Here is a 16,885-nt window from a genome sequence, read left to right on the forward strand (position 1 = left end):
ACCGTGGTGAATATAAGTATGGTTTTAGAGCGGTCTAGGGTAATTCATGAAATCCTGAGTTAAAGCCCTATACGTCGATTCCACTATAGACGTTGCCATGTCTTGCCTGTATACGCTATTATCCCGAAATCAAATCTACATCATAGCTATTATGTTCCATCATGAATGCATGAAAGGGGGGGGGGGGTGTAGTTTCTGATTATTTGGTTGTCAGTAACGGCATTCGCATTGAACACTAAAAACGGTTATCAGCCCGATCGGTATGAAAGCATTGCAGGATCAAGCTAAAATTGATGTCAAATCGCCTGTGGCCGGGAGTATTCCAAAAATAATATTCCAATTGTTTGATCGCCATCTGGTATATCCAATGTCCATTTCGTCAACGGCATAATTCACCACAACATATGGATCGGAGATTTTTTTATTTTATTTTTTAACCTTCTCTTTCTCCTATTTTTCTCTGATTTTCTCCTTGTCCCAATTAGTCGTTGTGCCAATTCCCCCCCTCCCCTACCTGGTTGTAGGGCTGGGCGATATGGCCTCTAAATTATATCGTGATATTGTTTGGCCATATCACGATACACGATATATATCGCGATATTTTGACATTTCCTCTAAAGCACTTAAAAATGCTTGATTTAACCCTTTGATGCATACAGTCACACCAATATGATGATTATAATAAGTCCCTGCAAAATATGTTTCCATTATTAAACCATGAAGATGTAATGAAATTGTAATGAAATTACAATTGCATGTCATTTAAGGTCCGCGCTGGTCTATCTATAATGAAATGAGAGGAACGCTCTGCACTAAAGCAAGTCTCATATCAGCCGCAACGTGACAACATATACTCGATGTTCACGATATAGTAATTTACTACATCTCACGTAGAACAAGCCGCGATACATCGAGTATACTCGATATATCGCCCAGCCCTACCTGGTTGTTGTATGCATGTTCTCCCACGAGTCGGTACAAGGGTGTCCTGATGTCGAACGCACGCTTCCTCCGAGACGTGCGCCGTCAAGCCAGTGACGCTCTTTTCACTTGGCAGCGAGGACTCTCATTGGTGAAGTGTAACGCGTGGGAGGGCACGCTATCTCCACCAAGTCCTGCCCCCGCTGAGCAAGCGCAGAGACCTGACCTGTAGGCGTCGCTGTCCACAACGCCAGATTCCCACCCGCCAGCTTTCCCACCCCCTAATACTGCCAATTGTATTAGTATGAACGGCCAGCCAAGCTGGTAGCAACGCCGAGAGCTGGGCTCGAACCCAGCGTCTGCTGCGTTGGTGACAAGCGCAATCTCCGCTACGCCACCTGACCGCCCTTGGATCGGAGATATTTGACACGCTTCGATGGAACCGGGAGAACCGCTCCCCTCGCCCGACAAGGAAAAGTAAAACCGGAGACCTGGGGCCGTCCCACAGAGAAAGATACAAGGGTAGAAAGGGTGCTCGATACCGCCGTCTAGCGTGATGCGGCCAGTATTGCACTTTTACATTCATGAGGATTCCCCATGTTAACCCTGAGTCTGTGCACCTGTAATGAATAGAAATATCGAATAAAATAAATAACGAGTATACTCGTTGTTGGCGTTCAACAATTGGCGGCCAATAACGAGTATACTCTGCGTTGGTGGGGAATGTGTTAAGGTCCACAAAGTATTTACCATTACACAAAACAACCTTTAGTTGTTAGCGTTTAGATATTGACAGGGCAAAATCCATAATCAAAGTCTTAATGTTGTTATTTATAGTGAAAGCGAACTATGCAGCCCAATGCAGTCGCAGGTCATTTGTAATTTCAGTGCATAACGCCGAGCCACAGCGTTAATATTTCCTGTAGCCTAGTAGGCTACACACTACTAGGTCTAAACAGAGGGGTGAACCTCCAGAGAAAGGTTTTCAAGACTGCCCACAACTCTTTCGTTACACCAGTGAGAAATAGAAAGTTATTCAGACACACACCCTTATGAGAGCCACCTAGAATTAACAAATGGGCCTAATTGATAATAGTTCCCCTATGTGTGGGGAAAAAATCTGGTTATTTCAACAATTCTACACCCAGCATCCCCGATGCTCTCTGGATGCCCCCCAGGGAAACCATATTCTAGATGATTTGGGTATGTGGAAAAAACTATTTTACAGATTTGTCAATTAAATCTATTAATATTACTAAACTACAAATGTATTTAGTCGAGGACGGCCCTAGATGTCTGTAGTCTAATTAAGGCGAAGGGGCAGAGCAGAGTCTTACTTGTGCAGCATGGCGATAGCATCTCTGGTCTTGACCTGGTCCAGACCGAAGGTGAGGGAGAAGCGACGGGCCAACTCTTTGATTCCACAGAACGAGGAAGACGAGCGGTCAAACCCGTGACCCAGATCCGACAGCATCTCATTAAACAGCTGAGAGATACAGAACATCTTTTAATGACACTGCTACATCAGGAACAGCTGTCTCACATGAGGGGGGAGGAGGATTAGCAAGGTAGAACATGTATAATGTACACAGTATTGAATGTTATATGTCTAGTGATACATTTATAATATATGTGTATATAATGTACATAGTATTGAATGTTGAGTGAGCTGTAGGGTCTACCATGGGTGTGTGAATATCTTGTGTGTGTTATTGTTGTGTGCACCGACATAATGTGTGTGTATGTGTTTGAGTGTGACCTCTGACCTGCTGTAGACTGAGGATGAGGGTCTTGGCACACTGGATCTTGTCGATCTGCCGAGTCTTACTCATAGTCTCCTTGATAATGTCACCATAGTCATTGTAATACTGCCAGGGAAGAAAACCAAGTACACACATAAATTAACCAAGTACAGACAACCACAGCATAAAACACCACCAATAAATGCAACTGGTGGTCTGGGGGAGTTTGGGCGTCTCTGGCAGTCTGGGTCGTGGTAGTTTGGAGTTGTTCATCTCAGGCAGTCTGGGTCGGGGGTAGTTTTGAGGTTGTTCATCTCAGGCAGTCTGGGTCGAGGTAGTTTGGGGTTGTTCATCTCATGCAGTCTGGGTCGGGGTAATTCGTCTGGGTCGGGGGTAGTTTGAGGTTGTCCGTTTCAGGCAGTCTGGGTCGGGGTAGTTTGGGGTTGTTTGTCTGGGTCGGGGGTGGCTTGAGGTTGTTCGTCTCAGGCAGTCTGGGTCGGGGTAGTTTGGGGTAGTTTGTCTGGGTCGGGGGTGGCTTGAGGTTGTTCGTCTCAGGCAGTCTGGGTCGGGGTAGTTCATCTCAGGCAGTCTGGGTCGGGGTAGTTTGGGGTTGTTCGTCTCAGGCAGTCTGAGTCAGGGTAGTTTGGGGTTGTTCGTCTCAGGCAGTCTGGGTCGGGGTAGTTTGGGGTTGTTTGTCTGGGTCGGGGGTGGCTTGAGGTTGTTCGTCTCAGGCAGTCTGGGTCGGGGTAGTTTGGGGTAGTTTGTCTGGGTCGGGGGTGGCTTGAGGTTGTTCGTCTCAGGCAGTCTGGGTCGGGGTAGTTCATCTCAGGCAGTCTGGGTCGGGGTAGTTTGGGGTTGTTCGTCTCAGGCAGTCTGAGTCAGGGTAGTTTGGGGTTGTTCGTCTCAGGCAGTCTGGGTCGGGGTAGTTTGGGGTTGTTCGTCTCAGGCAGTCTGGGTCAGGGTCGTTTTTAATTGACTCTGCACGGTCAGCTCTGGCCAGAAGACCGATAACTTGCAAGCTTTTCACATAGGATATCATCGCAGAACATCCATCGTTAGTCTCCGCTGCCGGTACGAGTTTGATTTACTCTCCCTGAATATGTGCGACTCTAACCGGCTCTCTGTTGTGAAGGATCCAGAGAGCAGTGTTGCACATGGCGTCTTAGCCTTGAGCACCGGGAGGAAAGAGCAGGCTTACCCGCATGTACTGTTTGAAGATGTCAGCCCCCGTCTTCATGTCCACCACACAGTAGATTATGAGTTTGCAGTAGGCTGCCAGCAGGTTCCTCCTCTTGTGCAGAGCTTCGATCTTCGCGGCCTCGTCGTCCTGCTGCCCGTCTGATGGTAGAGCCATAACACACACGTTACATCAGATGAGGCGATACAAATCCATACACAAGCTTAGGGCTGGGAGGTATAACCGAATATGAAGGTATGCCTTCATGGATCCATGCAACGCTATGGAATGATTCATGTAAACAACCTGTGTAAACAAAATGTAGGGATGCACCGAATGGGAAATTCTTGGCCGAAACCGATACCGAAAATAGAAACAGTTGGCCGAAAACCGAAAGGCCGAAAATGATTCATAGAATAGATTTTTTTTAACCAATGTTGTGGAACATTATGATTATGGAAAAATATATGATTATGGCAAAACTTAACTTAAATAATAAATAATCACTATTATGGGTCCATAAAACATTTATTCAGCACTTCTGAATGCATACAGTACATTAATTCCATCTTTTCTCTGGCTGCGCAGCGGACATCTGTGCTCTACTGAGCGCACCTTTCTAGTCCCCAGCTGAATGTGCTCGCTTGACTCGGCACAGTAGACGCACGACAGACAGACAGCGTCAATGTGAGAAACACAATCCCCCCCCTTCTCGCTCTGAATAATATGCATATTAGATCACTCAGTGATTAACCGCGACGGGCATAATAGTAAATAAGGATATAAAGCATGTTAAAGACGCATTTATTGGACGCGTTGCGCGCAGAGTTTACATAGAAACAGCGCGACTCCCGACAGCGCGACATCATCACAACAACACGCGAGGTTGTTAGGTTGTTTCTGTTTCGGTGAAAAAAACTCTTTCGGCCAAAAGCCGAAAGGCCATTTTCGGCCGAAAACTTTCGGTGCCGAAATTTCGCTGCATCCCTAACAAAATGTGTTTCATATACATGCTGCCTAACGCTCAGTGACACTTGATGCATGCAGTACAGTTTGGGGGCTACCCGCTAGCAAAGGTTAAGCCACTAAAGCACCACAAACCACCCGCCACACAACCTTGTGTGCCTTGCTGCTAAGATGCAAAAGAAAGCCAAGCTATACAATTCACGATGAATTGATCCAAAGAATTCCAGCGAACTATCTGGGGACATGACGGTCCACCACGGCATGTCGAAAATGGTGCATGGAGGGTTGAAGCAAATGCTTGTCATATTAGAGGAGCTTCCTTGCTGCACGAAACTCTTGCCATGTATATTGCATTCTTCTTTATACCATTTTGTGAAGCTCAGCTAAACCTGCTAGCATGTACTGCTGTCAGCCATAGTCCAGACCAGAGACTCTGCTTTGCCATCTCACAAACGTAACCAGTGATGCTACGTGAGGTCATGGTAACCAGTGATGCTACGTGAGGTCCTCGTAACCAGTGTTGTGTGAGGTCATCGTAACCAGTGATGTTACGTGAGGTCCTCGTAACCAGTGATGTTACGTGAGGTCATCGTAACCAGTGATGCTACGTGAGGTCCTCGTAACCAGTGATGTTACGTGAGGTCATGGTAACCAGTGATGTTACGTGAGGTCATGGTAACCAGTGATGTTACGTGAGGTCATGGTAACCAGTGATGTTACGTGAGGTCATCGTAACCAGTGATGCAACGTCAGGTCATTGGGTTTCATTCTCCAAGGACTTATGACAAAAAGGGCTTTCTCTTAGGGTCATTTGAGACCTTTTTGGGACGATTTTGGGATTCACCAACCGTCCCAATAAAACATATATAATTAATATTATATTATAATATATTGTCTATATTCATTTCTTGCCCGAAAAGGTCTCAAATGGCCCTAAGAGAAAGCCCTTTTTGTTGTAAGTCCGTTGGAGAATGAGACCCATTGTAACCACTGATGTTACGTGAGGTCATGGTAACCAGTGATGCTACGTGAGGTCCTCGTAACCAGTGATGTTACGTGAGGTCCTCGTAACCAGTGATGTTACGTGAGGTCATCGTAACCAGTGATGCTACGTGAGGTCATGGTAACCAGTGATGTTACGTGAGGTCATGGTAACCAGTGATGTTACGCGAGGTCCTCGTAACCAGTGATGTTACGTGAGGTCCTCGTAACCAGTGATGTTACGCGAGGTCCTCGTAACCAGTGATGTTACGCGAGGTCCTCGTAACCAGTGATGTTACGTGAGGTCCTCGTAACCAGTGATGTTACGCGAGGTCCTCGTAACCAGTGATGTTACGTGAGGTCCTCGTAACCAGTGATGTTACGCGAGGTCCTCGTAACCAGTGATGTTACGTGAGGTCATCGTAACCAGTGATGTTACGTGAGGTCATGGTAACCAGTGATGTTACGTGAGGTCCTCGTAACCAGTGATGTTACGTGAGGTCCTCGTAACCAGTGATGTTACGTGAGGTCCTCGTAACCAGTGATGTTACATGAGGTCATGGTAACCAGTGATGTTACGTGAGGTCATGGTAACCAGTGATGTTACGTGAGGTCCTCGTAACCAGTGATGTTACGTGAGGTCCTCGTAACCAGTGATGTTACGCGAGGTCCTCGTAACCAGTGATGTTACGTGAGGTCCTCGTAACCAGTGATGTTACGTGAGGTCATCGTAACCAGTGATGTTACGCTAGGTCCTCGTAACCAGTGATGCAACGTGATGGTCATCGTAACCAGTGATGTTACGTGAGGTCCTCGTAACCAGTGATGTTACGTGATGTCCTCGTAACCAGTGATGTTACGTGAGGTCATGGTAACCAGTGATGTTAAGCGAGGTCCTCGTAACTAGGGATGCACCGATCCAACTTTTTCAGTCCCGATACCTGGCTTTGGGTATTGGGCGATACAGAGTACCGATCCGATACCCATACCATTATCTGAAATGAAGAATTTTTCTTTTTTAAATCTAACCCTAACTAACCTTACTGCCATGCACTAATATACTAACCTACACTGTAGCACTCAACACTTTGATGAACATCGTTACTCAGCCGATACCTGATGACTTGTCGTACAGAACTTGTAAGTCGCTTAGGATAAAAGAGTCAGCTAAAACAGTGGTTCCCAAAGTCGGGGTCGCGACCCAAAGGTGGGCCGCAAGCAGCCACGGGTGGGCCGCGAGATGATTTAAAAAAAATAAAAAAAAAATAAAAAAAATATATATATGTTTTTTTTATTTTTTATTTTTTTATTTTAATTTTTTTTGTCAGGCCACTGAACTTAGAAGCAGGCCAGGACAGTGTTTCTAGTTGTATTCTAAAATTCTATTCTATTGTATTCTAAAATGTGACTATATGGTTTTATTTTAACTTAATAAATAAACAAAAACGAAAAATCTACTTATTTCAACGAACATTTCAAACTAAATAACAGATTATGCACATAAAACGCTGAAAACAACCGAAGAAACAATAGTATTTTAATGAGGCTATTATTATTATCATTATTATTTTGCAACAAGTTAGCCCTCTCATAAATAGCACATATAAATGAATAACTAACTTGAACTAACTTTAGGATTGAAGTGATATTTGGCTTAAAAAATCGGTCGCCTGGCAAAAAAAAAAAAAAAAAAAAGCCAGACGATGTGCATTGGGCCGCGGCTCTCTGACGCCTTATTTTCTGGGCCCCGGCCTGAAAAGTTTGGGAACCCCTGAGCTAAATGACTAAATGTAAATACCCATTGTTCAATTAATAAACTGTATGCCTCATTGTGTGGAAGAGACTGGGATCATTCTTTTATGCAAGGCAACACCAGGCTCGACTTAAAACATTACTTTCCTAACTTGGTGAAACTAAATGTATCACGTTTCTTATTGATTCCACAGCTCTAGTTTCATATGATACCAGTATCTTAAGGGGAGACACTACAGGTGAATAGGGTAAACAAATTAACTAATAGATATCACAATGAAAATTCCCCAGTTGATTACTTATATTAAGACAAGACTTTTTTGTATTACAAGTTTTCTGAAATTGTATGTTTAAATATGCAAATGAGGCATTATCTACTTAAATATGCACTAATTTGCATATAATTCCAGGACAGAAATCTGAACATTGGATAAAGCCATTTTCAAAATTATAGTTTCATTTTGTTGACATATTAGAGCCAAAGGTTATTACAGAGGGGATTTTGGATATCTCTTTTTATCACTCCATAAATCAGAAAATACTCCATTCAGTAAATTTTTATGGTAAAATTCCATATTTCGCCATGTTTTTAGGAATAAAATGTGATATAAATCAGGGTATGAATGCGATATCAACAAACCCTTCTGTAAATACCTTCAGAACATAGATATGAATAGAACTGGAAGGTTTGGTGTATGTGAGTGCTACTGAAGTGGAGATTTCTGGCTCAGAGTATGAGGAAAAACTCTTAAAACTCATTTTTGGGAAAACGCCTTCAAAGTTCTGTATTGTAAAATGCCATACTTTTTTTTTTGAAACAGATATTTACAAACACAATATCTAATCAAACCATTAGTAATAGACAACCTAAACACATGCCTGATAACTGAATAATAATAATAAGTTTTCTGAAATGTATGTTTATATATGCAAATGAGGCACTTCCCCATTAAATATGTGCACATTTATGGATGCAATAAGGCAAAATGAAGTAAAATAAACAACTAAATGTGTGTTATTGACATTTTATTGTCATTAGTTTCATAGAGGACATGTTTAGGAAGCAAAATATAACAAAATCAACAAAAAAAGTATATTTGCCTATTCACCTGCAGTGTCTCGCCTTAAATAATAAGCCTGCTAGAGCCCTTTAAAGACCGCTAATCAAACAGTGGGATATCGGTCACATAAACACTGATATAGAATCAGTGATAAGCTAATATGAGCTGATAAAATCAGTTGGGTTTAAAAGCCTTTAGAGAAAATAATGCCTTTGTATCCTTAAAACGTGCTTAACTCATTCCCCGCCAACAACGAGTATACTTGTTATTGGGCGCCAATCATTGAACGCCTACGAGTATACTTGTTATTTGATCGTTATTTCTTTTATTCTATATTTCTATTCATTACAGGCACACGGACTCAGGGTTAACATGGGGAATCATCCTGAGAATGCCAAAGTGCAATACCGGCCGCATCACGCTAGACGGCGGTAGCGAGCACCCTTTGTAACGTTGTATCTTGGCCTGTGGGACGGCCAAATGTCTCGGGTTTCATTTTTCCTTGTCGGGCGAGGCGAACGGTTCTCTCGGTTCCATTGAAGCACGTCAAATATCCCCAATCCATATGTTGTGGTGGATTATGCCGTGGACCAAATGGACATTGGATATACCAGATGGCAATCAAACAATTGTAATATTATTTTTGGAATACTCCCGATCACAGGTAAGGACGATTTGATGTACATTTTTGCTTGATCCTGCAATGCTTTTATACCGATCGGGTATAATACAATATAACATAATACCTATGATATAGATTTGATTTCAGAATAATAGTGTGTACAGGCAAGAAACGACAATAGTGGAATTGACGTATACGGCTATAACTCAGCATTTCAGGAATTACCCTAGACCGCTCTAAAACCATACTTATATTGACCACGGTATAACACGGGAACGTATGGATGGAAAAATTCATTCTTTTTCACATATTGAACGATAGATAGGTGATGTCAAATGGGCCATAGTATTGTATCCATAGCTATAATATAGAACAGTGGTGCCCAACCAGTCGACCGTGATCGACCGGTAGATCGCGGGCTGGTTTCAAGTAGACCGCGAGATTATTTTGGAAAATCATTGTTACGGGGTCTAGTTAGAACGAGGCGATCGGCAATCGCTTGCTTTTGTTGTTTTCATGGAATACCCCGGATGTAGAGGAATGTGAAGCACTTTGATTACAGACGCTGAACTTGATACTTGTGTCTGTCGTTATTCATGCCGTAGAAACATCCACACAAACATGGTGTCAGAAGTAGTTGAACTTACGTCCATGTATGTACATATTAGGGGTGGGGGGGGGGGAAATCGATACGTAGTAATATCGCGATACTTTGCGTGGCGATACTGTATCGATATTTAATTATTCATAAAAAAAATAAGGAAGTTGCATTGTTCATTTCAATACCTGCAATAGTACAGTAGTCCACACACACGTGCAATTCAGTTAAGTTGGAATATGACTGTAATACAAACAGTTCAGTTTGTCAGGTACATGCAACACAGATTACAGTGTTTACATCTGTCTGCTTGAGAAAATACCATGTTCTGCAATAAAAATTATTGAAGTGAGATGAACAGACTGAACTTTATTTTATTAGATAACATGTTGACAGTTTTACTTTACAGTTGAAAAAAGGTAATAAATTAAATTTGATAAAAAAAAGCGTCAATCCCCCCCCCCCCCCCCCGCAATACTATCAAATATAAAAAGCGTATTGTGACGCAAGTATCGCGATAGTATCGTATCGTGAGGTCTCTGGCGATTCCCACCCCTAGTACACATTAGCTGACTATGTCACAGTCGGACTCCGGTTCTGAAGACAACATTACGGAGACAAGTAACGTTGGGCTATTGTCAGCTAGCATGGCGGCTAATATTCCACCCCCCTCCCCGATGAGCTTCACAGGCGACTGTAGCGTCAGCTGGGACATATTCCGTGCCGAATACGAGGACTATGCACTCGCTACGGGTATAACCGAGAAGGACATGAACATTCAGGCTGCAACTCTGAGGAGTGTGATGGGAAGTGAATGCAGGCACATTTACCGTCACAACCTGAATCTCACGAACAGGATCAAGGGGATGCTAAAGTCATACTGGATACATTGGAAAAGTACTTCAAACCGGCGAAGAACGTCATATATGAAAGGTACGTGTTCGGGAGCAGCAATCAAGAGGAAGGCGAATCCATAGACAGTTTTGTGACCAGAATGAGAGAAAAGGCAGCAACCTGTGAGTACGGGCAGCTAAGAGATGAAATGATTCGTGACAAAATTGTACTAGGTGTTGCAAACGAGAGCATAAGACGCAGACTGTCGAGAGAGAAAGGGCTCACGTTAATCATCGCTATTGAAATGTGCCAAGCAACGGAACAGGCTGATATGGGAGTGAGAGCGATGGAGATAGCGAGCCCATGCGCTGACGCTGTTCACGCCGTTGCTAGTCAACAAGTCAGGCATAACCAAGGGAGACGGAGCTATTCACCCAGAACTGGAGACACAGATTATACATGCAAATACTGTGGCAACTCTCATCCAAGGGGCAGAGAACATTGCCCAGCATTTGGGAAACAGTGCAAATCATGTGGATCACAGAATCACTTTGAAAAAAAGAAAACCCACTGATTGAAAAGTTCACTGCATTGTAAATACAGCTGACAATTCAGAGCAAGACAGTGAGGATGACATATGACTGACGTTTAATTCTACAAAAAAAAAGATAAAGGAGAACTATCAGTGACTGTTGACAGACCTTTTTATGGAATTGTTTTTTTGATGTATTCCACTTTTGCTTTGGCAATGTAAACATGTTTTCTTTTAATTAAATTGACTGTCAATTAGCTGTCAGTTGCAATGCGACAGCTCTGTTTATATGTCATTCCTATTCCCTTTTAATTGTACATATATCATTTTTCTTTTGATTGTATTGTTCCACTTTTGCTTTGGCAATGTAAACATATGTTTTCTCATGCCCATTGAATTGAGTGTGTTGTCAGTATGTATGCAGAGTGTGAAATAAATGAGTCATGCTGCCTGCATGCCCAACGTGAGAAGTTAGTCTTGTCGTTCTTGTAATTCCTACACTACACCGTTACAATGATATATAAAATATCATATTATATTATATACCCATTCAATATGCACATGTGTTATAACTGTTAGTTGGTTTCCTTAAACATATACATGAATGAACAAAATCAAGTACATTTTTATTTTTTTTAAAGAAAAGAAAAATAAATAATTTCCTTTTTCGAGTAATACACGATCACTCGAGTATAGCATGCGATCAATCGATCTGGATTTTTCTTTAAAATGCCCATCCCTAGCCGAGAGTAGGTCAAATTTGGGCTGGTAGCTCTCGGCTAGGTGGCAAATTAAAAAGTAGATCTTGGTTCAAAAAAGGTTGGGCACCCCTGATATAGCTCTACAAACAAGGTGATGCAGTCCTATCTTTTAAAGCGTGGCAGTGCTAGAGCGGGGCCCCGACTAATCCCCGGCAGTCAATGTGTTAAGCCACGCCTTCCTCTTAACATTTGAATGTCTACATTATGGATTCAAATTAAGTGTGTAAAACGTGCATGGGGTTAAGATGCGAGTTTACTATTATGCACTTTGCTACTAAGTAATCTACCATGCCAATATTACTACCTACTAGGGCTGTCACATTATTTCCGAATGTACATAAAAACACGAGATTCGAACTTGAAGGGAGAAATTAGAAAATAGGTTTTATTTTATATAATAATATTAATTAAAAAGAAAACGGTCAGGTCATATAGGTGAAACTGTGCTGAAAAGAATGATACCAAACATACCATGGTAAAAAAAAAAAGTAGCCAAAACTTTGAAAATAGCGTAGACTTTTTTTTAGGTTTCGTTTTTTTTACACTGAAATTCGAATTTGAACAATTCTGCAGCGAATTTCGAATTCGATTTCTTGTTAGTGACAGCCCTACTACGCTAATATGTCTATACTACTATGCACTCAAGATTGTAGCAGTCAAGTTCGACACTGTCTGACAAACAATATCACTTATCCTTAGCTGCCAGAGTTGTACCCCTCCTGCCGACGTGTTGTACAGAACAGCTAAATGACTAAATGTAAATGAGTGCATGGCGTGAGTGTGTACCAGTGCTGTTTGTCTCGTCGTCCTGGTCTATGAAGACGTGGTTGAGGATGAAGGAGAGGAGCTCGGCCTGCAGGGAGTCATCCGGGGAGTAGACCAGGGGCTCCAGGTGCTCCCTGCCCCCGGACACCATCTGGTGGCTGAAGATCAGCAGAACATCACACAGGATGGTGAACGCCTGCGGGAGGAGGGACCGGAAAGAGAAGCAGACAGTCAAGCGCACAGCTGACGAGATGTGACACCAGATCTCTTCCCTTGGTGCAAAACGAGACTCGCGAATGTAACGTTTTCAATTACAAATCAGACTCCTCGAAGAGCCTGAAAAGACCATTTTACTTTAACTCATAGTATATAATATATATATATATATATATTAAGCTCATAGTAAATATTAAGATTAAAATTCTTTATTGCCTATATCTATTGTAACGTATAACATAACCGATAGGGCATACAGACCCTCATCTGCACCTTTGTTTACACCATTTATTTTTCCCATTTTTATATTCAGAGCCAATTTTATTGCCTATATTTATGTCTCTCTACTATTGCCCTACCCATATGCAACAGAGGTACCGCGTGTCTATCCACAGTCATGATGGACAGTGTAGTGAAGTGGCTGTGGACGTTAAGCAGTACTGTAAGTAAACTCACTCCCCAGAGGCATCCAGACCCATTACCACTATACCAAGTTCACCTCTTGGTATAGTGGTCTGTGATGCCTCCCACGGCACGGGAGACCAGGGTTCAACTCCCACTCGGGACATGTCAAATAAGACCGGTTACACATACATGTACTTCACCTAGCCCTCCCAATGTTTAATGAATGAATTAATTAATACAGGAATATCTCATCTTACTAGATACGCTGAATGTCTAGTTGTAGTTTACCTGTTCTTTGACTGCCGTGTTGACGTTGGTGAGGTAGCGCTGACACATCATGCAGAATGCTCTCATCTGCTTCCTCAGTGTCACAAGGTCCTCCTGATTTACAACCAAACAGGATTTTAACATCATAAATACCACCATCACTCACCCAATCCAGGATTTTGCAAATCAAGTTTTAGTTTTTATGATAAATGTCTTAACTCATTCACGGCCAATCACGTAATATTAGGTGTTTGCTAGACAACCGCTGAGCGCCAAAAACGTAATATTCACTCTCACGGACCTCGTGTTACCATTGGAACTCATTCTGAGACCCCGAGAGTGTAATACCGGCCGAATCCTGTTAGGTGGCAGTATCGCCTACCCTTTGAAACCTTATTTCACACTGTGTTACATTGTATATGATCCGGGCGGAGAATTTGGAACCGTGCAAGTTAAACGGTTCATCCGAGCACTTTGAAACGCGTTCAGCACACTTGAGGCATATCTTATGCCAGTTCATGTCAAGGACCTGATGGACATCAATACTGGAAATCGTGATAGACAATTGGAATATTCATTTTGGGATACCTCCTAGTAAAGGTAAGGACTATTATGACATCAAACCTACTTTGATCCAACAATGACTAGGGATGGGTTCCTAATTGGCCGATGCCTGGAACCGTGTGGCTCCCGTGACTTTCGATTCCCTTATCGCTGCCAGGTTTTTCCTAGTTGCGCAATAATGTTAGCGTTAGCATGTAGCCATGGCAGACTCTATTTGATTCCTTAAGGGCTCGAAATTGCCTGGGTTTTGGTGCTACCGAAATGCTCCCGCTGTTTGGCTACTTCTATGTGCAGTGAAAACTACTTGAATGCTTTAGAACCTAGTCATTGATTTAGATCAGGGTGAGCTAAAATTAGCCGCGGAGCTAACGCTAGCTAACGTGAGCTAACACTATTTAATCAAGCTCACAAAGAGAGATAAACAGCTGACAGCGGATAGTACAGGTACAAATACAATAAAACAGCAGGTGGGGACTGTTGTGTAAACCTTGTACTCTTTAGTTCACATATAATGAGAGGCAGAGTGTTTGTTTACAAGTCTGTAAGCCAGGAAGTACAGTGGTGCAACATACAAATGTGTCCGTGTAGCAACACAAGCCAATACCTTATAGGACAGGGGCCCGGGGAGGGAGCGAGCGCTCTGTGTGTGTGTGTGTGTGTGTGTGTGTGCGTGCGTGCGTGCGTGCGTGCGTGTGTGCGTGAGTGCGTGCGTGAGAGAGAGTGAGTGAGTGACAGAAGTCAGAGGAATAACGACCTGTTATTCAATAGATTAAATTAGTTTAAGAATAAAAAAATAAATACATTTTAAGAGAATCTCAAATACATTATTTTATTTAAGTGTAGGCTATAGTTGATGTTTTATTTTTTACAGTTTTTGTATTTTTCTGACATGGGGGCTCAACAATAAATGACAATCAGAAATGTCAAGTTGCATGTTGTTATTCTAACCAGCTTAGACCCCTACGTTCTGCATCTTCTGGCCGCCTCAGACCTACTCCTATCCGAGCTCCGGGAGGGTCATCAAAGAGAAGTCGCCTATTCTCAGTCCTTGCCCCACAATGGTGGAATGAACTACCCACCCCAGTTAGGACGCGTCTCTACAATTCGTAGCCGCATTTCTGCAGACCCCTCTCTGATTGGTTGAGGCCATTTCTGCAGACCCCTCTCTGATTGGCCAAGCGCGCGCATGCGCATGAGCCGCGACAGGCTCCTCTAGCCAGGAGTCGAAACTCCGTTAAGCTCCAGAGGGAGAGGCTGAAAACCCTCAGTTGTTGCCCGACGGATGGGAGCCGAATCCCGGATCCGAGTTTTCTGATGAATAGCCCCAAAACATGGAGGTCGCGAACGCAATTTATACGCATGGAAGTATTGATTACGCCATAACGAATCATTAAAAAAATATACCGTTAACTGGAATATGTTGTGTGTGCCTTTACACATATGTTGGATAGGATTAATTGGTTTGTCATTAACCAATAATAAACTTTCTGAATATGATTTGGGAGGGTTATAATAGAAGAAAGACAGTGTAAACAATATAAAGTTATGTGAATAAACCGCGAAATAATAACTAATTCCTTGGTCAATAGAAGTCTCTGATACTTTCTGAATATGATTTGGGAGGGTTATAATAGAAGAAAGACAGTGTAAACAATATAACGTTATGTGAATAAACCGCGAAATAACTGCGAAACAACAACGTTATGTTATATAATGTTACAATGTACAGTTTCTAACAGCTGGCTGTGTTGTGAAATGTGCATAACGTTATGAATAAACCGCGAAGTCACGCGAAATAAATAACGTTATACGCGAATCTGGTAGTACATTTCTGCTTATCTTCTTGATATGATAACATTACATCCGTCTTTTACGGCGTGACGAGCTAAACCAATCAAGAGAGGGGCTTCGCTCAACCAATCAGAGAGGGGTCTGCAGAAATGGAGCTCAACCAATCAGAGAGGGGTCTGCAGAAATGCGGCTACGAATTGTAGAGACGCAGTTAGGACAGCCGAATCACGTCCAATCTTTCGCCGTCGACTAAAGACGCACTTCTTCAACCATTATCTGAATAAAAAAAAATATATCTAACCCTAACTAACCGTACTGTCATGCACTTGTCCTAATAAACTAACCTACACTGTAGCACTCAACACTTTGATGAACATTGTTGCTCAGCTGATAGAGTTGTGCCCTTCCTGATGGCTTGTCGTACAGAACTTGTTAGTCGCTTTGGATAAAAGCGTCAGCTAAATGACTAAATGTAGTTCTGTTGCATTTCCAATTTATTTATTTAAATTATAAATTGATCAGGTATCGATAAGGGAATCGATAAAGAATCGAATCGATAAGCAGATATCGTATCGATAAAATCCTATCAATTCCCATCCCTAACAATGACTTCACATCGATCATATGTAACGTACTGCAAAACGTATGACGTTGCTGATGATCAGAGCATCAAAAAACGACCCCCCCCCCCCCCCCTTTGATGCATTCATGATGAAATATAATACCTATTATATACCTTTGATTTTGAAATAGTAACGTGTCCAGGCGAGCAACGCGAACGACGTTAGCAAATTTAACATAACTCAGCTTTTCAGGAATTAGCCCACATCACTCTGAAACTATACAATATTCACCACGGGATAACACGCGAACGTATACATTAAAAAAATTCACTATTTTTTTACATGTTGACGAGAGATAGTGACTGTC

General features: G+C 42.5%; 1 protein-coding gene across 1 annotated transcript in view; it reads right to left on the reverse strand.

The window, feature by feature from the left end:
- stag2b (STAG2 cohesin complex component b) overlaps positions 1–16,885 on the reverse strand; it is a 76,283-nt gene that overhangs the window by 16,009 nt on the left and 43,389 nt on the right. The window contains exons 23-27 of the mRNA XM_084332416.1: positions 13,622–13,714; positions 12,734–12,908; positions 3,862–4,001; positions 2,688–2,789; positions 2,259–2,407 (exon numbers count right to left, since the gene is read on the reverse strand). Coding sequence (XP_084188542.1) covers positions 2,259–2,407; positions 2,688–2,789; positions 3,862–4,001; positions 12,734–12,908; positions 13,622–13,714 — 659 coding nt within the window. The remainder of the gene's footprint in view (positions 1–2,258; positions 2,408–2,687; positions 2,790–3,861; positions 4,002–12,733; positions 12,909–13,621; positions 13,715–16,885) is intronic.

This window comes from Notolepis coatsorum (genome assembly GCF_963971535.1).
Source record: "Notolepis coatsorum genome assembly, chromosome: 16".
In the NCBI taxonomy this organism is placed as follows: Eukaryota; Metazoa; Chordata; class Actinopteri; order Aulopiformes; family Paralepididae; genus Notolepis; species Notolepis coatsorum.